Source organism: Formica exsecta, unplaced genomic scaffold, assembly GCF_003651465.1.
Source record: "Formica exsecta isolate Colony F162 unplaced genomic scaffold, ASM365146v1 scaffold229, whole genome shotgun sequence".
Classification (NCBI taxonomy): domain Eukaryota; kingdom Metazoa; phylum Arthropoda; class Insecta; order Hymenoptera; family Formicidae; genus Formica; species Formica exsecta.
In genome coordinates this window covers 247402-270308 of record NW_021849582.1, presented here as the reverse complement: position 1 = coordinate 270308, position 22907 = coordinate 247402, and the positions used below count along the sequence as shown (strand labels likewise).

The window sequence follows — 22907 nt, the reverse complement described above, 5'->3', positions numbered from 1 at the left end:
GCGACGACCCTCGTGTTTCACGATGTAATTCTTTTCGCCTCTTCGGATCGTTTAATTTTGCATTAAAGCTTCAATTTTTTAATAATTAAATTGTTAACCGTCTTCAATTTTTGGGGGAGCATCAGCTGTGAAACTATCGTCGCAGCAAATAAGGATAAATGAATCTTAATGCTTTACATTGATCGATGTAAAAGATATTTATAAGAAAGCTCTTTCTCTCTTTGTGTAATGATCGCATTTATATCCAATTTTGTAGAGAGAAAATCTGATTATACATCGATATAGCGATTTAGCGATGTCATTTGGGAAACGTTGACGGAAACGTGTACTTTGGAAAGCCTCGTACATTCGTACGGCCCACAAACGTATTACGCGACGACCCTCGTGTTTCACGATGTAATTCTTTTCGCCTCTTCGGATCGTCGCGTCGCACAATGGCCGAGAGCCTGCCAGGTCGCATAGAATCGCAGAAAGGACGTAACGTAACATGCGTAGAGGAGGTGTGAAGGAAAAAGGGAAAGAAAAAAATACGGTGCGTGCCCGCGGGCGGATCGGATTTCGCTTATTGTCATTGTAATTTCTTGGCGGGGTGTAGTTTTCGGGGCGTTTCTCACCACAGGGGTATTACCCTACAGATGGCTGTTTGTTCGAATGTCACCGAGGGTTATTATATGCCTCGTTACTCGTCCTGCCGACAGCTTATTTCGCCAGTCTTTTTCTATTCTCGCTTCTTTTTCCTCTCGCGCGCTCTCTCTCTCTCTCTCTCTCTTTCTCTTTCTTTCGACCGCGCGCCTTCCTCTTTGTCTTCCCGTCCCATGCTCTTTTTTATTTTCCAAAACTGTTGCGAAATATGCACGATATTAATTTCAATACGCGTACAATATTATTTAGACGTTTGTACGTTAAATATCTCGTTCGAGTGTCCCGGTTTAATCCCGATTTATGGAAGTGGAGAGAAATAAGAAATAGCATTATAATTGATGATGTTGCTCCTTGCCGTTGCTCCTTGATTTTCTCGGTTAAGATATCTTCGAGATTCTCTCGTTGAATCGAGTTTGTTTAAAAATTTGTAACTAACGCGATAACTTTTTATGGAAAAGAGACGAGATATAAAACTCACTACACTTGCTTCTGTCATGTATCGTTAGTTTGAACGATTAATTACTTCTAATGTTTACTATAATTTTATGCCAGAAATGGTAGACTAATCTATATATGTATATTCGCATTATATATGAAACATTTTTTATTTTAAATAAATTAGCAAATATAAAGTATAGATTAGTATCTCTATTTAAATACGTTGCATTCATATATCGCAAAAATTTGAAATAAAAATATGTAAATGTATTCTTGAAACGGCTTAAGGATGTATGTATCATATGTCAAAACATTGACAAAAGCATGAAAATTTCGTACATTGTTTTAGTATTTCTTCTAACAATAAGTATCTGTGCAAAACCTGAGCACAATTCTCTTAATGGTTTGGAAATTATTTAAGTTTAAAGATTGTATTGATTCTTATGGAAAATTATTGTAGCACTTATTGATAAATTTGAAATAGAAAAAGATATTGCCAGCGAAATAAAAATATTCATATATATTAAGAAAACTCTAATAAATATTTGTACAAAAATTAATTTAAATCCACTTACTTATTTAAAAGTTATTTATTAAAAATTGTAGAAAAATTCTTATTGTAATTCGAAATCTTTCTGTAAATTATTCGTTTTCTTGTTTCCTGCAGTTGATTTCAAGGGGTATTCACAATCAAAAGTTTTTGTCATAAATTAGGAAAAATATTAATTACAACTATTTTCTTTTGCGAAGACCTTAAAAACCATATTATTTTGTGATACTTTAATTTTTTTTTTATAATCCGGATTAATTTATTTGATTTTTCAAACAGTATAAACGTAAAAAATGTTTTTTTTTTTAAATTTCGACAGCCTTTTGCTACTGTTGTACAGTCAGAACATCCTTAAGGTTGTTAATTTTGACTTTCTCTTTTTAGATCTATACATGTGGTTTGTGTAGAAAATCTTTTTTTTTGAAAACAAATATCAGTTTTCGGTTTGATTTTTCTTTCTTCTCGAGTTTGTTATATATATCATAGTTGTTTAAGAAAGCTTGAAATACAAACATATATTGATCGATACGAAACTAAAATAAAATAGAGATACTGTGATTGACTGACAGAACTTTCCATAGAAAGTTCTGACATAGAACTTGATATAGAATGCTTTCGATAGGTTGTTACAAGTTACAAATCGTATATTTATTTCACATACATATACGAGCTATAATATATTTTTCATAAAGTTCTTTTGCAAATAATTAAAGAACAGAACTATTTTGGAAAAAGTCATTACAAATCAATTTATAATAAAATTCATTCTATCGGTTACATTAGAGTAGAAAAAAATTATATATTATTAAGCACGAAACATATTTATACGTATTTTTAAGAAAATTAAAAGTTAATAAATTAAATAAAAATATAATTAATACATAAAAGGATCCGAAAATTTCAGAATAACAGTACAATACTTAATAGAATATATATTACAAGTATAATACAATAGTCCTAACAACCGTTGGAAATTATAGATTATAGTACAATATATTGATATTACTTGATTAAAATAGAAAAAGAACATATAGTTTCTTTTATACAGGTTGTCAAAATTTTGGTTCGCGGATGATTAAAGATCTTTTGACGACTGCTAATTTAAATGTAGTTAAGAATCAAATTTTAATGCGTGTCTCGACGCTAGTAGAAAGAATCCATTCGTCCTCGATACATCGTAGTAAAGTTAAACTGGAGCGCGTCGTCGTCGTCGTCAAGTGACGGAGCCAAGGTAAGCCGCGATAATTGTATAACCGGCTTCCGAGAAGCGGAACGCGCTTAGCTATACGCGTCTCGATATATACCGCCGCCGTTACTGTCGCCGATTGGAATGATATGTGACAGAAGCAAGTGTAGTGAGTTTTATAACTCGTGCGTCTTTAACGATTCTTTTCAAATTACATGTTCCCTCGATACTTACTTTACTGTTCCTCGGAACCCGGTGAACGCATCAATCACCGATTCTTCATTGCCATTATTAAATCCGCCCATTCTAATCTACGATATACGGGAGATTAACATTGATAACAGTCTTCACACCCTTTTTATTTACCAGAAATATGTTTTTTATTAAATATAAACTCTCGTGAAAATGGGGTTCACTTCAAATCTCTTCAATCAACAACCGTCAAAAGAAAATGCGCTGATCGATTCCAGGCTTCGTTTATCGAAAGGGGTTTTCGAGGTGTGTACTTTTTGCATTGTTCGCGGACGGGACCATCCTGCGCGAATGGAGGGCGGCCACCATCTTTGTATAAGGCAGCTAAACTCCTAAAATCAGCCCCTAATGAAATTAACGATCACCACGTTGCTCGTAGTTGCCCTGGGGGCCCAGGTGGATCTCTCTCCCCCCTCTTCCTCTCTCTCTCTCTCTGCCTGACGGAAGCCCGTTCCGGCGAAGAGTCCCTTTAGGGTCGAAAAGTCACACCCCAGTCACACACCAGCTAACCAATCAAGGTCGAGAAGTAAGCGAAGTCGTTGCTACGCGTCGATTGGTTAAGTTTCCGGCCCGGTTGATTGCCCAGGAAATTGTGCGTGTCCAGGACGCACGTGTAAGCGCCCCGGCTTCGCGCTCAAGGCTATTCGCAGATGGAGATATTTTGTATAGCGGCAGTCACGTATAGCGCGGCAATAATTGTCTCGTATGTTGACGCGCGTGCCGTCTTCGAGCTTTGTTCAGTAGAGCCCGTCGAGCTTTCGTTTTATCAAACACAAAATGTTACATGATGTACGTAGACAAAATGACAAAATGCCGGGTAATCAGAAGAATTTTGCTAAAAGCGGATTTAATTTTGCTGCAACGTAAACTTCGTGCGCGCATTGTAAAAAAAAAATACGATATAAATATGTGGCTCGCGTATCTGTAACTTTGTAATTTTACATGGAATGTATTTTGTCAATTAGTAATTACCGAATTAGAAAGTTGTATTATAGAAATACGGATTGCGAAAGATTAAAGAAACAAGATATATTTATTAACTGCTATTTTTGGCTATCAATCTTTAAATATCGCTTAAAATTTTTATTATTAGTCGTTAATCGTATTATTGATTAACTTTTCTAAGGACATTGAATACGAGAATTATGAAATAATTCTTTAAAAGTCCTAAATGAAACAAAAATCATGCATTATCCAATCATACATTAAGACAGATTATTCAGGAAAGATTTTTATGAAAGTTACGCAAGATTACTGGTCCAGCCTTGACGCGGACGCAATCCTCAACGAGACTAGATCCGCGAGATCGATGAGTACATCGATTTGCAAAATCCACATGAATGTATGCAATAATCGTCTGTCGGTACTTCGTAAATACTACGGTTATATTAATTTTATACCGATATATATATACAATATACCCCGTCATAATTGCATTATACAATCTTACCATAACTCATACGTAGGTGTGTACGAGAGTATGCCTCTCATTAAAATTACGGACACGACGTATTGCATCGCGCGCACGAAATGATTTCTCTAAACAGCCCGCGGCTATGGATAATAGTGAATCGTCAAACATCAGCATCGGGACGAGAGTTTCTTCTTACTAACTTATGATGTGTAGGTGGATCAACGACCGAATCAACATGCTTATTTGTTTACGTCGTTTATCATCGAACAGCATATTTGCTTGTTTCCTTTCGTCTCTGTTTCCTACTTTGATATTCAGATCTATTTTATAATCTGGTATCTCTTTCTATTTCTACTCTCTATTACTTTGTTTTTAATAGTTCCATATTTAATAAAAATATTATAAACTTAGTAATCATAGCAATCTTGATAGAATTTAAGGATCTGACATAATAGAATCATGTGTTAGAATATAAGGAAACAACGTACGTACGTAAAACCAAATACGTGTATATGCTAGAATTTGTAATTAATATTTAAATGGTTTAATTATTATTTAAACTCTTATTTTGGGTGGAGTTCCGAATAGGTGAACCCTCCGATTTTTTTGAAACTACACTATTTTTTGTATTTTTGAACGCTGATTACGAATATGATAATGAAAATTTGCGACAAGGTCATTTTCAAGGTCAAAACTCAAAAAAAAACTGAAAAAATATACTTTTTTAAATATTATTTCGATAAATATTGATGTAAGAAAAAAATGTGTCAAATAAAAGTTGTAGTTCTTGTAAAAATACATCATTTATGTTCTATACATTTTTTGCGTAAAACTGAAAGTTTTCGAGAAAATCGATGTTAAAGAATAAAAACGGCAGGTGAAGTTCCGAAAAGTGCTCACCTCTGATTTTTTTGAAACTCAGTATTCTTACGTATTTTGATGCACTGATTACGAATATCATAATGAAAATTGGTGCATCTCTCATTTTCATAGTGAAAATCATGAAAAACCCATAACAATTTTAGATCTTACAGAGAAAAACATTTTATGTCCTATTAATTTTTACCGTACGATAGTTTTCAACAAAAACGATGGAATCTAAATCTTATATCTGTTCTCCCATCTAAGCATGTACTTTGCAGTACATATACGATTCCACATGGGTTTACAACTTTCCACGTAGAGCGAGGTTCCACGCAAACCTATTTGTCTAGTTTTTCGGTAGTGGAGCCCCCCGCAGGGGGGCGGAACCCACTGTTTCCACGCATACACTTTTTCACGCGAAGCCAGGTTCCACATGGGTTTGCAACTTTCCACGCAGAGCGAAGTTCCACGCAAACCTATTTGTCTAGTTTTTCGGTAGTGGAGCCCCCCGCAGGGGGGCGGAACCCACTGTTTCCACGCATACACTTTTTCACGCGAAGCCAGGTTCCACATGGGTTTGCAACTTTCCACGCAGAGCGAAGTTCCACGCAAACCTATTTGTCTAGTTTTTCGGTAGTGGAGCCCCCCGCAGGGGGGCGGAACCCACTGTTTCCACGCATACACTTTTCCACGCGAAGCGAGGTCCCACATGGGCTTGCAACTTTCCACGCAGAGCGAAGTTCCACGCAAACCTATTTGTCTAGTTTTTCGGTAGTGGAGCCCCCCGCAGGGGGGCGGAACCCACTGTTTCCACGCATACACTTTTCCACGCGAAGCGAGGTCCCACATGGGCTTGCAACTTTCCACGCAGAGCGAAGTTCCACGCAAACCTATTTGTCTAGTTTCTCGGTAGTGGAGCCCCCCGCAGGGGGGCGGAACCCACTGTTTCCACGCATACACTTTTCCACGCGAAGCGAGGTCCCACATGGGCTTGCAACTTTCCACGCAGAGCGAAGTTCCACGCAAACCTATTTGTCTAGTTTCTCGGTAGTGGAGCCCCCCGCAGGGGGGCGGAACCCACTGTTTCCACGCATACACTTTTGCACGCGAAGCGAGGTTCCACATGGGTTTGCAACTTTCCACGCTAAAAAGTTATATTTTTTCAGTTTTTTTGTTTTGACCTTGAAAATGACCTTGTCGCAAATTTTCATTATCATATTTGTAATCAGCGTTAAAAAATACAAAAAATAGTGTAGTTTCAAAAAAATCGGAGGGTTCACCTATTCGGAACTTTATCCTTATTTTTAATTGAATATACATATATATATAAATTTTTTCATTAAATCTTTGATTATTTTTAAACAAGAGTTTCACTATATATAATGCAGATTTTATATGAATATTGAGTAAATGGAAAATGGAAAATAGCAATTAATATAGGTAATAATTTTTTATATAATATTAACGAACTCGGATGTTGCACGTGTAACATGCGCTAATTTTAATGCGTACAATCTGCAAGTCATGAATATATATCAATTTGTGTGCTATCTGTACATCTAAATGAACATTTCAAGCTGCGTCATTGCTCAATCATTGAACGGATATATTGATTGCACAGAGATATATGTATATGATTTCGTCCGTTTATTTTCCGGTTGACATATTTCTCATATCTGTTTTATTCTTTCTAATTTGAGGGACAAATATATCATAAATGAAGCATATATCAAGCACGTAGTTTCTTCATCATAAATATTTTTTCCTTCGATATTTCTCCATCTAAATCACAAATTTTTATATACGATAGAATGTTTCATATTTTACATATTTCCTCAATTATTTATTTAATTAATTTAGCATAGCTGTACAATTACTATTGTCATTTTTCATGAAGAAATAGTATGCATACGTACGGCTTTGTATGTATAAATGATTATTATGCTTTATTTCTCTTTCTTCCTCCTTCCCTCTCTCCTTCTTTCTTTCTCTCTCTTTTTCTACATATTATTAATTTGATTTAAATAGCTTTCTAATGTGCTGCCAATCACCGGAAATTATATACCGGTTCACACATTCGATCAAAGCCATTGAACATATATCTTATCTATGTCGTGTTCATAAAAAATGCTTAATATATTGTTGCAAGATTTTTTTCTCTCTTCTTTTATTAATGTTGATAAAATTCGTTCTCGACTTCTGATTATGCGGGAAGTAAAACTTATTTCAAACATGATGAAAATTGGAAAAAAAACTTGTTTTTTTTTTTTTAGCATAATTCAACACATCAAACTGTCCCGTAACAGGATTATTATAGTCTTTTTAAATTCTGGGTTTTTATCTTTTAAATATCATTTGCTATTATTTTTGCAGTGACAATAAAAAAATCATTATTTTAATAATTGATATAATGTAATAGAGGATAAATGGAATATGCATTTTAAAAGACGGCATATAAGAATAAGTTTAGGCAACACGAGAAAGTGACAGGAGGATTGAAGGAGATGTATGTTCTTGCTTTTTTTTCTCTCTCTCTCTTTTTTTTTGAATCTACAGTTTCATAATGAGAACCTCGATCGTGCACTTCCGCCCATTCATCGATGATTACTGATCAAATTGGAGCATAGCTATTTTGCCTTAACTGGAACATATCATTATATTATTATCTCGTTGTTTTAGCGGATTCAATTAAAGTGCTATATTAAGCATCCGATATTTATCGCCACCTTGGATGTATCAATTGGATGTATCAACTAGTCAGTCGGGAGTTTTCCAAACTTCTTACTGCGTAATTTTATCGTATTATTATCCTTTAATGGAAATTATGTAAAAACTTTGTATGTTGATGAGACTTAAGATTTAAGAAACAAATCTCTTTCGATTTGAAATAAGAATTATAAATGGAAAATAAAATATATAAATATTCAACAGTTATATATTATATTCATTAATAACTCAATTAAGTAACTTTGTAACTTACAAGTAAACTTATCGTTATCTATGTTTATGATATAATCAGTAATAGCAACAATACAACATCTGTTTTAATCATAGCCTGTAATCTCGCGGCTCTTGCATATAATATTTTAATAGCATATCGTGCTCATATCTGCGATTTAAGTAGATGCGCGACTGCAATATCGATAAATATTTTATGTATTGCGTATCTGCATTTGATTCACACGATCGCCGATTTCCGAGATAACCGCGTGTGCGTCTCTATACGTGATACTACCGCAGCTGCTTCATTGACGGCGTCTTCAAGCCGCCGTAGCTTCCCAGCTCAATCGTTTCCGTTGGAATGAAAATTACACCGGCTCGACCTGCAATCACTATTATAGCTAAGGATAGAACACTGTCACCGTGAACGATCGCCATATATTCACGTCTCTCTCACCAGACTTTTCTTAGGAATAAAACAACTCATCGGATCAGAGTAGAGATGCGGTCGAATCATCAGAAAGCACACAATGCGATTAAATGCAAATACCTAGACCACTACAAAGTTCATCGTAATCGCGAGGAGAATGTTTCCTCGTTACTCTTCCATGAAGCTGACGAACTCCCGTACGGAGAGGAAAAAAAGCGACGGCGATTTATAAGAGACGGGAGTTTGTAGTAAACGGCGCATACACATGGCCGGACACGAGTCGCTTTTAGCTTCGCATTTGCGACGCCGTTGCTACATTTCTTCGTGTACCACGCCATGTATTTTTTCTGCGTACGCGAGCGTGTACAAGAACGATTAATTTCTTCCTCAGCCGTCGCGGACGCAGTTGTTACGACTCCTTGTAATGCAAAAGAAATCCCGAGGCGAGATAAGAGAGAGAGAGAGAGAGAGAGAGAAAGAAAAGGCAATCGATGGCGGTCGCTCGTTCAGCTGAATGGTAGACGGTGAACGGAGAACAGTCGGCCTCTGAGCGAGCGAATCTCCGCCTCAGACCATTGTTGTTTATGATCTATCTCGTTAAACATTCTATGAAACGCGGCTCTATGACAGAGAATACCTGCGATCAAAACCGGCCGGCGCGCGTTGTGCAACGCGGTGCGGGCTGTATGTAAGTTCGCGTTACTTAACCGCCGACTATGAGATCTTTCTTTGATCGCACCGAGCTTTGCGAGCAAGCAGCAAATCTAATCTCGAGAATATCGCATCTTTGAACTGTCGATGTATTGGTACAAGTATTTTCGATGCTTTTTTTCTTTTCCCTCACAGATGATTCTTTTATTTATTATTATATTATAATTACCGTAAAAAATTTTCTAAAAATTCAGACACATTTTTGTCTTTGAATTTTCAGATCTGGATGTCTGAAACAAATTTCAGACAATCTGTCTTAATCATTAAAGTCGTTTTTCTAAAAATTCAGACAACATTCTGTCTGAGAATTCAGACAATGTGTCTGCAAAAAAGCTGTGGACACTTTGTCTAAAGTTTCAGTCAGTTTTTTTTACAGTGATTGTGTTGGTTTTAATGGATATTTGTAGATTTTAAACGCGCCGCTCTTCAATCGAGATTTACTTTCATGAATTTTAGTTCGAATAAAAATATTGAGATTTTCAACAAAAAAATTTTCAACAAGTAGTGAATTTTTAAATTGAATTTTTCAATAACAAGTATCCACGTGTATAACTGTCGCAATATGTAGTATCTCGACGTCTCATTCATCCTTGTTTCAACGAACGAATATTGATTAGCCAATAATCCCGACGAGTTAAATCATACAAATATAGACACATTTATCGCGCTGACGGGCGGTGAAACCTTTCTGCACTGATTTCATCTGCGCGATTTCATCGTATTTATCTTGTTTAACCAGATCTCTGTCACTCGTACGCGAGCTATAAAATACAAACAGCAAGCAAACTCCTGTTGATGGCTAAGCAACCGCTTATTGTCATCACCTTTGACTCTCGACAATGTTATTGCGCTTTAGCGATGTTTGTAATTGCCATGCTGTTCCCAACATCAGTCTAGTACAGTCTAGCAGTGGCTTTGCCTTTTATGGCAAACTACTTGACGATCTGTTACTCAGCAGCCGATGGAGAAGAGATGAGCCGCTGATTTATGCGGCTGCATCGATTTATCACTTTTTCGTGCTATTAACTTCAAAGCGGAATTTAATTAACCACCCACGACTCGTGGATGATGGTTTTAGCAAATCGCACGTCAATAAACGTTATAGCAGGCGCATTTCTCAATCGTAAATAGCTTCAAGCAATATTTCTATAAATAAATAAATAAATTAGCTATAAATAAAAACATCGATTATGCAAATTGCAATCTTCTAAAATAAGCATGAAAGAAACCGATTCACCTACCGTTGTAATTTTTACTCACTCGTCATTTTGCTAATGCTTTGTATATATAATAGTTAAAAATAAGAGAAAAGTTTATACCCCTGAATAAACAGGTCTTTTTGCACATTTCTTTGGAGACATTTCTTGGAACAGATACATAAGAACCCGAAGATGTACGAAGGTAAAGTGCTTCCTGTGTCATGGTCGCGCGTGAGTCAGACTGCTACGTAATCGAAAGAATTCGCAGATGCTAATTAACTGCGAAAGAAGTTTGCAAACTATCCACGGATTGCATGTGCAAATATGTAGAATATTATTAAAGATCTTATTGCATTAATGCTGTCGGCCTGCAATTTAATCTGGAGACAATCGCCCGACATCTCGTTTTGCGACATATTCCGTTTTCAGGCCGACATTTTTCAGTTTGCATATACATACTTATCTACTCATTGATAAATTATCTAGTGTTAAAACTTCCTGGACGTTATCTAAATTCTGATTATAGCAACAAGGTAATTTCACGAGAAAGATATTCAGACGTGCATCATATATCGTTGGCTACGTCGCTCTAGAGGAAAAGTAACGTCTCGAGCAACATACGATGCTCGTGATTATTATTGCGATGACTCAGATAATCTTTGAAGATGCAATTCACTGTGAGATAAAAGTTTAGATTATCATTTGTTTATAATCAATCTTAATTTTTCAGTTACCCTGAAATCTTGGAATACAAAAGACTTATCTCTGTGTTGCATTTGTCCATTTAATGCTATGAAATATTGAATTTATCAATTACACATTTTATATAAGAAGATTATATTTAAAATGTAAATGTATATATTTTATGTAAGATTCAAATTAATTATGATTTATTAAAATCTGGAATATAGTTTTGCAAATCTACTTATTTTTGCCATAGTCGCCGAATTATCAGATAGAGTGACAAATGAATAATTAACTGGTGATAGAGAAATTGATGGTGATAATCCGTCAATGAGTAAGCTAGTTTCACAATTCACACAGAGAAAGGTTCACGATAATTATACGCTCTACTCTCTATTCGTGTAGACCTTATAGATAAAATAAGCGCAGCCCCAGCTATTCCCATTTAATAAATTAATATACGTTCGTAAACCGTTACTAGAATCGAGATAAGTGTTCGAGATAGTAACATCAGGGACAGTTAGAAATGCTCGCAGTACTTAGGCCTCTCCAAATGATATATATATAACGACGAAATCGTGTTGCACCGTACATAACTAAATAAAGCACGCGTTGTTGTCTTTCAAAAAATACTCTTTATAGCAAACTAAGATTTTTATCAAAATAAGATTTTAATTTTAGTTTAACATTAATTTTTAACGTTTTAATTTTAACGTTAGTTAAGAACAGTTTCGGTAGATTATTTTGTGTATCCATAAATTTCACATAATTTTATTATTCGGAAAAATATACGGATATAATCATTCGATAATCCTTATCGAATATTATTATCCTAATATGGAAAAAATAACGCCATTTAATGCATAAATTGAAAAAAAGATCGATAAAAGGAAATAAAAAATTAATAAAGAATAAAAATTTTATAAAGAATAATAACGTCTTTATAAAAAAAAAAATAACTCAATGAAGTCTATGATGAATCCTATTCAGAATGCTAAAATTAAAAAAAATATTGCAATAAAATGCAGTATCAGTTACTATTTGTATGACAGAAAAATATAATTTATACCATCTTAGATAATATTTTTTTATAGTGTATACTACAATGAATACGTAATTCTTTGAACGGAGAAAATTAAAATCTTGTACTAATGCTCTCAAAGTAGGACGATAACCATATTCCAGCAAAAATAGTCAAGCGATCAAATGAGAAAAGCAAAGACAAAGAGAGAAATCAGCGTAAAAGAAACATTAAGGTCCCGTCGATCCTTAAGTACCAAAGTATACGTTTGGAAAAAAGATATTATATATAAAACCTATACTTAACATCCACTGATGTCACACTCGGAGAAAAATGAAGAGATATCGCATGCTTGATGCGAGTCACAGAAATCATGTACTCGCCGACACCCGTCGTTTTTCCTTTTCTCTCTTTTGCTTTTCTCTCTCCCTCTCCCTCTCTCCCTCCCCCCGCCCCTCTCTCTCTCTTTCTCATCCGACATCATTTCGATGTTACCAAATTGTCCGACTAACGCTGCTGCCAGCGGGCAGGACCGTTACGCAGGACCGTTCTCTATCCGCCGCTTCCTCTCGAACATAATAATTTACAAGCACGCCGGGCACGACAAGAGTCGACCCTATTTGGTAGGTACGGAGATTTATTATCCGTTTGACTCGCTGTATTGATCTAGACATCGACCGGTATCGGATCGATACCCGACAGTCATAGATAATACAGACAGCTAGCTCGCTTTCCTCCTTTCCTCGCTTGCGATGACGACAACGACGACGACGATTTTTGCCATACTTGAATGTCAAGCGGGATCTCTCCGTCTGTATCCGAACGATGCGTGGCTCGGCTTACAACGGCATCGTCGCTCAACGAGTATGAAACGAAGGCGAATCGCGTCGCGAGAACGATAAAGCAAGAATGCTACGTTGGCGCAAAAGTGCCACGAGATACCTATCGGTTAGATTTATAGAGCCATCTCGTGTATCTGTCATAACACGCTGACATTAAAGGGGATGATGATGGTGCATCTAATCAGTGTCCCGAGCGATGAATCAAGCGAAACGCAGCAACGGTTAGCTGATGTTAAGACAATAAAATCTACGATGAATTCCTTCGCTCATAGCGGGATTACCATCTTTTTCTTCATTATGCCATACAAATATTAATATGCCATATTACATCGCATCCTTTATACATGACGTACACTATGGGATTCTTCTCTAAAGAGATTCTTAGAATATTATAGAGGATTATATATTTCTTTTTTCTCTCTTGATTTGTAAAAAACAAACAAAAAAAAAAAAAAATCAGCGCATGTCTCTCGTCTAGCGATTCTTTTGTATATGGAAACATAAAATTTCGAAGCAAGATACACCCTTCGTGCACTGGCGAAGATGAAGAGTTCCGAGTTATAAGTTGACCAATCTCTTTGCCATGTAATAACGCGCTTTGTCCGGGCCCCAAGGCACGATATTAAGCATTCCAGGGCAACGATGCAATAATGCGGGGCTATCCGATGCATAGGAACTAAAACAGGAACGGTACGGACGAATTTAAAATATTCGCCGAAGATATTGCTGATCACGGTTACGCACGCGAACACACGTACACGTAGAAAGAGAGAGAAGGGGAGGAGAGAAGGAGAGAGAGATAGGGGCTGTATAATATAATTTCGGATCGAAAGCTCTTCGGTTCCGATATTCCTCCGCCGAGTCGTGAATCTCACTTTGACCTATGGAAGAATGGACTAACAGTAGTCTTAACTCGATTATTGCATTCCTTCGTCCGATACTGATTATTATGGTTCTGACGTGGAGACGAGAATGAAAACTGATAGAGGCCGAACAATATCTTACGAAATATGCGACATTGATCGGTGCATATCGGTCCATTAGAATTTACTTTATACATTTCTCGGAATATAATGAATTATCCATTAATATAAAACTCGTTTAGACGCTCGTTCTCGATAAGGATACGTTGGGCCACCTGATAACTTTCGAAAATCTTTCTATTCATTAGCGTTATTAAGTCGCGCCGTTACATGATGCTTATCGATAATTTGACGGGAGAAGTTCATTACCAGGTGCGAACTGAAAATATATCTCGACGAGTGTCATCATGAATGATGTCATGATATTCATTCAGGATATTCGGCAGCTTTGTGATTTACGATTATACCCATCGTGTGCACGCAATATGTTGAATAAAACTTATCACTGTGATTAACATATAAATCAAATAGATGATACATATGCGATAAGAGGACGTTATCTTCAAGTAATTTATTTTTATCTTCCTCGGATACAGGCAATTTATCTATATATTTTTATTAAACGCATTACATCTATCATTTTATCAACATTAAGATGTTATTAAGGATGTATGTGTCATGTCAAAATATTGACAAAAGCGATGAATGAATGATGAATGACTTTTCTATTATTTCTTCTATCTCTGTAAAACCTGAGAACAATTCTTTTAACGGTTTGAAAATTATTTAAATTTAAAATTTGTATTGATTCTTATGAAAAATATTGTAGCACTTATTGACAAATTTGATAAGGAAAAAACATTGCCAGCGAAATAAAAATTTTCATATTATTAATAATTTTCATATATATTAACCAAAGTCTAATAAACAATTGTGCAACATTTGATGTAGATCCACTCGTCCAAAAATTATTTACTAAAAATTGTAGCAAAGTACTTATAGGCCCCCAAAATCTTTCTATAAATTACTTGTTCTTTTGTTTCTTGTAAATGATTTCAGGAGGTATTCACGACCAAAAATTAATTAATTACAATTAGTTTCTTTTGCAAAAACGTTAAAAATCATATTATTTTGTGACACTTTAATTTTTTTCATAATCCAGATTTATTTATTTTATTTTTTAAACAGTATAAATGTAAGAAAGATTTTTTTTTTTCAATTTCGACAGCTTTTTGCTATTATTGTACAGCCAAAACGTCTTTAAAGCAACGCTTTTGTCGATAGATAGTTTCCTGTTTCTAGTTATATATGGATATTGTTATCTTTATGATATCTTTAAAATATTATATATATTTTATACGTCTAGTCAACTTTTTTGTCATTCTCAGAATCTTGGAGTCATCTTGCTACTTCTAAGAGCTACATATAAATTTTGCAGATATGAAACCTTCGGACAGGAGCGAGAAGGCTATGTTGTCCGGAAACGCCCAACCGTCGGACGTGTTCTGTTCGGTCCCAGGACGATTATCGTTACTAAGCAGCACCAGCAAGTACAAAGTTACGGTAGCAGAGGTACAAAGACGGCTATCGCCACCGGAATGTTTGAACGCGAGTCTCCTCGGCGGCGTGTTACGAAGGTAAGGCGTCAATTTATAAACGCTATAATTATCACACAAATCAATTTCGCGAGTCGATATAAAATATATAATTACCTCGATTACTCGATAAGCATTCCCCTCTCCCTTCCCTGCCTCTCTTCTGCGCAGTACTCTCCGAGAATAGTTTTCTCGGCAGAGAGTGAGAGAGAAAGAGAGAGTGCGGTTCATTCATCCGTCTTTAATCGCGCACACACTTAGAGCCCCTCGGGCTCTCTCAGCAGCCCATAAACAAACCGTTAGAATAATTTGGCGAAAGATTAAATATCGTTCCCGTGAGAATCGGCACGGCTATCGATTAGGAAGGTGCCCGATATACGAATATACCGTTGTCTTGAGATTAACGTAAGTCGCACGTTATAAAATTGTAAAACAAACGTGTCGATCAAAGAATCTTGATGAAAACAAATCTATTAGTTAACAGATTTCCGTAAATTTCGACAAGAAGTACGAGTATATAGATAACTTTCACATACAGGATGTCCCGAAATTAAATGTCAAAACTTCGGGAGTATATGGGGGATAAACTAAGAAAAAAAGTTCTTTAGAGATTTGCTCATTTTCGCTTCGTTTTGAAAAAAATCGCAAAAATAGAAACAAAAAAATTTTCATCAAGAAACTCTTGTTTACTTAAATATTTATTACTTAAATAAGTAATAAATAAGTGAAAAAATGAGAGCTTTTTTCGTTTCAATTTACTTATTTATACATGTTGTCACTTCCTTAATGACAAGAATGTAACATAAACTAAAGTAAAGAGGATACAATATATAATCTCGCGTTATCGCGTACTTATTTATGATCCTCTAATTTTACTTCGCGAGAATTTTAATTTACTCTCTTTTCTTAATTCTATGATTGATAACTTTTATCTCACTTTTCGATAGGCCTAATAATTTTAATATTATTTTAGGTGTTCTGATGAAATTTTTTTGGTTTCTTTTTTTGCGATATTTTTCAAAACGAAGCAAAAACGAGCAAATATTTAAAGGATTTTTTTTTCTTAATTTATCTATTCCCAACACGCTCCCGAAGTTTTGACATTTAATTTCGGAACACCCTGTATATTTTCTTGTACAGATGAATGAAAATGGGATTCGATTGTGAATATCCTGTCACGAAGGAACACATGATGATTACACTTTTATTACAAGCATTACATTTCTTACAAAGTGCGATAATCCATGGTCACCGGATACCGTGCCGGTCCGTGGCTGGCGGAGTTGTATCACAGCCATTGATTCCGCGGAAGAAACAAAATACGGGATACACAGCGCTGCATTAAACCGACATTTCCGGCCGCGTATCGAAATAATCGATGTAATTGATACGAGGCGCGATCGGAACAATGCGCGAGCTGAAAAGATACAGCGGAATGAAGATCGCGATACGCACCGTTACACGACTTTATCTATGAGACTAATTAATAAACCCGCGTGTTCAGCTTGTCCGGCTCGTTTCTTACACCGTGCACGGACAGTTACCTGATTTATAGAAGCTTCTCATGGGAGAGAAACACCCTTCTTTATCTGATTCGCGGTTTTATCCTAGGCTAGAGAGAATACTGCTCATTGCGCAATCCTTTATCACCATAGGCGTGGATGAATTACCGTGCAAGTGGTCAGATATTCTCCCGCGTACTCGTATGTACATGCGACTTTTCACGCTGAATCTTTCTCTCGCAATAGACATTGCGAAATTGCCGTCAAGGCATCGCAAAATCACGCTCCGTTATTTTACATTCGCGATTCTTTAGGTGAATATTTGTAAGAAAATTCATTCAAGATTACATAAACTCGGGCGGATAAGAAAGAAAATCAAGAATAATAATAATTTTTATAATCTGTACAAAAACTAATCATGAGAGAAAGAGAGAGAGAGAATGTAATCAAAGATATTGCTAAAAATGGTGTGAAAAGTTTTAAACACAGACATCTTCTTATCCCCTCTCTCGCTTAATAAATTCTTTCTCAAACAAATGTAAATTCTCCATTCAACGCAGAATGTGTATTGTGAAAGAAAACGCGCGCTTTTTCTGCAGTAAAAAGAAATATTACGGATGCGCGTACTTTGATGTATCACACATCGCCCACGAATTGTTTCGCTGTCAAGTGACGGAGGGCGGCGAATCTTTCGCGTATACATATATACGCCGCGGAATAAACTGCTAATAAAGCGGACCGATCTATCCCCGATGCAAATGAGACATTAATAACCCGCGTAGCTCCGAGTGTCAATTCTCCTCTCGGTACGCGAGCGAGCGAGCGAGCGCGCCTCGGGCGAGCTCGGCATCTCGCACCGACGGTTATAATTCATCCGTTCGCATAGCGATCTGACCGATAATTACACGCGCCGGGCAGAGACTTGCCACCATAGAGATTCTCCCCCTCTCCTCTATAGTATCCTCCTTTTGTCTCCCCCACCATCTTAGCCTCATTCCCGGCAACTTGCGCCCCCTCCCTCCCTCCCTCCCCCGCTCGTCCACGTGAGGGGATCCTCCGCGATCGTAATGCGCCTCGAGAGATTTTCAAAGATCGTTGCATGTATATGCGAGCGCTTTTGTCACAGTGATACGCATGCATCCTCGGTTCGCGGCCCCTACCGTTTCTGTTTTCTCACCGTCGATTTTTTTATCGCTCTGAGCGGCATTTCGTAACGCGCGCGTTTCTCTCACTGTGCTCTATTGATTTTTTTTTTTTTTATTATTTATAAGAACGAACGAGTGTCAGAATTTGGTATCGAGGTAAAATCACGAAAGGACTTTCGAAATGGTTTCGCTCAATTTATAAATGTATCGTCACTTAAAGATTTTTGCTCGCTATATTTAAAATTACATACAATTATATGTATATGTTTCTTTTCGATCAATTTTATTATGTTTTATCTCTTATATATCCTGAGATATGCGACCTTTGAACTTTAATGACTGAATAATTTTTAATATTGTATATTCTTAATCTGAAATTTATTAGGGATTAGCAAAATCCTCACCTGCTCTATAAATTACTGGCGCGAATATCTTTTAGGATTGGTCTACATCTGCTTAAGAGTCTAAAAAATATTGCTCAAAGGTTGTCGGCCAATTTAAAACGCGACTGAGTTCTACTTTAGAACAGGAGCTCTTTTTCGGTGTGATATTCATTTTTTCTCTTTGTTGTCTATTTCAAGTTAAATGAGAGAGAGAGAGAGAGAAAGAAAATACTATGCACGCATCAATTATTATATAAGTAGCAGATACACTTATACTATAGTTTCATTTTGCGGCAAAAAAATGTGACAGTGACATTTTATTATTCTCGGCGCGGTTCTCATTAAATCTGGTAACCACAGAAATACAACATTTTCTGACGCACAATCATTCGATCGATTTAATTTATTGCTATATATTTCGAATCAATATTACTTCTTTGATCGAGAGAATTAAATGTCCACACAAAATAGATCTCGCCATTTATTAAATCTAGCACGACATATTTAAACAAACTTATAAAGATAAGAAATAATACAAAAAAGCAATTTTTCTTTTTACTATCAAATTTTAATTCTACATGTATATTCAAATATTATATTCTCTATCGTTAAAAGCTGAGATAATTGCTTATCCTGGAATCAAGTTTAGTAGTTTGATAGTATTTGGTAGGTTTTTACGAAAAGAGTTAAAAAACATATGATTTATAAACTTTGTTCATTATATCACAATAAAAAAATTTTGAAGTATATAAATATTATGAAGTATGTAAATATTATAAATTATATATATATATATATATATATAAATATATGTTGTATATATATACACACATACATATATACAATATATATCTTGTAAGAAATCTAAAAAGATTTGATTGAAAATGTCTAATATGTATAATATTTAATACAAAATTAGCAAAGATATTACGAGGGTAATCAATATCTCAATAAGTCGCAACATCTGTTTCCACGCGCTAATCGTTGCTAATCGTAATTTCGCCTCACTCTCTCGTAAGATGAACGACACGGAAGCTATTTGAATGAGTCTTGATCGCGTCAGGAAGTCTTTTGGTTTACTAATGTCGCGCGGCATCCGTAGACGATTAACGATGCCACTCGTCTCGAGTAATCTGGGGGGAACAAGGAATCTCGGCGCACCAGTATTCCTATCGGCAGGATCGAGGGGGTGCAAAATCTCGAGGAAACCCTAACGTAAGAGGGGACGATGCGTCTGATTGTGAGTGGAATGAGGATCCTTCTCGGGACAAGATTCTGTAATGAGTGCAGTGTCGCTCTCGTCACGTACGAAAACGGAGGACGACAATGATCGTTAAACACAAAATTTCGATTTGATCGTGCATTCATTTCACGCGATCAATTAAATTCGGGGCACGATCAAAATTTTTTGTCATGCATTGACTATACATCTATATTTCGATATCACTAATGATCATCGGAGACGATCACATCGTCTGAGGAGACACAAAGTGCGATCGAAAGAAAAGTTCATATTACATTGTAAAAAAATTGAAAATTCAGACAGCATTCTGTCTGAAAATTCGAACAATGTATCTGCAAAAAAGCTGCAGACATTTTGTCTGAAGTTTCAATCAGACACACTTCAATTTTCACATTCTTTTGAACTTTCAGAAAAACGACTCTGATGATTAAGACAGATTGTCTGAAATTTCTTTCAGACATCCAGATCTCAAAATTCAGACAAAAATGTGTCTTTAGAAAATTTTTTGTAATTTAGTTAGAAGTAGTTTCAGCACAATTCTATCAATTTAATATTTCATTTTAGATTTTAATATAATATAATATAATATACTTATATTGCAATAAATATACAATTATATTGCAATAAAATAAACAACAAAGAATATAAACCAAGAAACAAAGAGTATTGATGATTGATTGTTAATAGCACGATTTAAATTCATAAATTCTATTATTAAAAAAACATTTTAACATTTTGTTATGTTTTGCAAATAAATATAAATGCAATATGATGATTTATGATATAATATTGCATTACTTATAAGATAAGAATTCTAGAAGGAGAAAAAGAAGTGAAATATTCTACTTAAATCATGTTTACGTTTCAAAATAAAAATTTTCGATACAAACTTAAACGAAAATCTCACTTTTAATCATAGAGATTAAATTAAACGAAAATAATTAACCACTTCCTTTTATTATGTTTAAAAATAAATACATTTTGGAAGAGTATAATTTTGAGAAAATAAAATGCCCGGAATGTAAATTCGAAGAAATCGATATTAAAAACCTATAGCGGTAAAACATATTAATTGCCAAAAGCGAAGCTAAAGATTGTCCGGGCGAGCCGGACAGTCGAATCGAACAAAGGTAGGCGATACGCGTTACCGTTATAACAGACCAGAATGATGGATGAACAGGGTGTGTTAAAGAAAGAAGTCGCTGCTACTATCGCATGCCTGTTGATGTCGTAAAAAAAAAAAAAAAAAATTTACTTCGCGGCTTGGTCGTCGGATTAACAACACGAAATCGCCATACGACGGTCTCGTAAGCGATTAAAACACGATTAAAACACGATTTTCGATGGTGTCTTGATGAACTTCGGTGGGAAAAACACATGGGACGTATCCGATACACGATTCAGCACAAAATAAAAAATTAGAATTTTTTTCTCTGGAATATGTTTCGCTTTCAGCGAGAGTTGCTCATAAATACTTCGTAGAATCGCCTATGTATTTATTTTCTACGATATTAGTTACATTGAAAGAGTAACTGTAATATATCATATATATAGTCTCCTGTATTCTTCGACAAAGAGCCATTTATTTAGTTAATGAAGCTATCTCCTAAGCCATTTAACACATAAATATTTTTTATCTACACAAAGTTCGAGATTAAATATTTGAATTTAGATTATGATTTCAATCTTAAATGCCACTTTGTCATCAAACATTCTTTGAAATAACGAAAAAGATATATCTAATTGCACCAAACGGAATCACACTATTACAATGGATAATGCTTGACTTTAATAAATCATCAAAGGCCTCATCCATATACAGGGGATATTACATTTCTTAATAATTAATCTACACATATCGAAGGAAACCATGAAGATGTGCCGACAAAAATCCTATCGATGCTCGCGTTACAGCCTGAATAGATTGCTGTGCGAAAATAGTGCTCCTTTCAAGCATGATCCTATTCCGCAAAACATGAACAGCACGCATCCTCGAACGTGCGTTGCTCCGCGCGTCGAGTTACTCAATCGCCGATGACACATGCGTAGTCGCGGATTATGCTAATTCACTTATTTTTCTCCCTCTCGCTGCCGCCGTCCCTCTCCGCTCTACGATTTCATCTTTTTAGAGATCGCGGCAAAATGATTAATGGCGGAGTTCCGTTTCGAAATTCTCACGCGCCGGGATCGCGCAAACACGCGCGTGCGTGGGCGTTCGCGCTTGTATCCGAATAAAAATATTACACGAAAACGATAGAAAAAATAAATAATTAACTAAACGTAAACTAAACACAATGACGATTGTTCGAGTATTATTTATTTTGTGCAACACATATCAAATCTATTGTGAGTTGATTGTTTCGTTGACGTGATGGTATTAGAAAAGTTACGAAAGCTTTAACTCGATCAAACTTGACGATATTAAATAAAGGAATGCGTGAAACATAAAATGGTACTGAAAACGTAATACATATAATCATTTAAAAATATAAAAAATAATTTTAATGATAATTGAATAAATTATGCACAGATAAATATAAGAATCAGGCTATTTATATAATGTATAATTATTCAAAAATAATGTTTCTATCAATATAATATTTTTATATTGATAGAATATCTTTATCTTTATATCTTATATCTTTTTTTTGGGATTAGATACAGCCATAAATTTATCTTCGATTATCATATATCGTACACGTTGTTTAATTGATGTTAAGAAAGCTATTGTTATGAAAAAGCTTTATGCTATAAGAGATATATTTTACATTTTCCAGGGCGAAATCCAAAAATGGCGGGCGTCTGCTTAGGGAAAAATTGGAAAAAATTGGTTTGAATCTGCCAGCCGGCAGAAGGAAGGCGGCTAATGTCACGCTTTTAACATCCTTAGTGGAAGGTGAGTGTTTTCTCTTATTTCGAAAACTCGATTACGAAGTCATTAAGGAATTTATAAAGAAAAGAAACATCTGACACAAACAGATCGAACAGAAACCGATAAGTCTG

The 22907-nt window shown here is 35.5% G+C and overlaps 1 protein-coding gene across 5 annotated transcripts in view; it reads left to right on the top strand.

Moving 5' to 3' along the window:
• The window catches only part of LOC115235652 (transcription factor AP-2-epsilon), a 227574-nt gene that overhangs the window by 188281 nt on the left and 16386 nt on the right, over positions 1-22907 (top strand). For all 5 annotated transcript variants that reach the window (XM_029807565.1, XM_029807564.1, XM_029807563.1 and 2 more), the window contains 2 exons: positions 15475-15673; positions 22682-22800. In XM_029807565.1, the coding sequence (XP_029663425.1) occupies positions 15475-15673; positions 22682-22800 (318 nt within the window). The remainder of the gene's footprint in view (positions 1-15474; positions 15674-22681; positions 22801-22907) is intronic.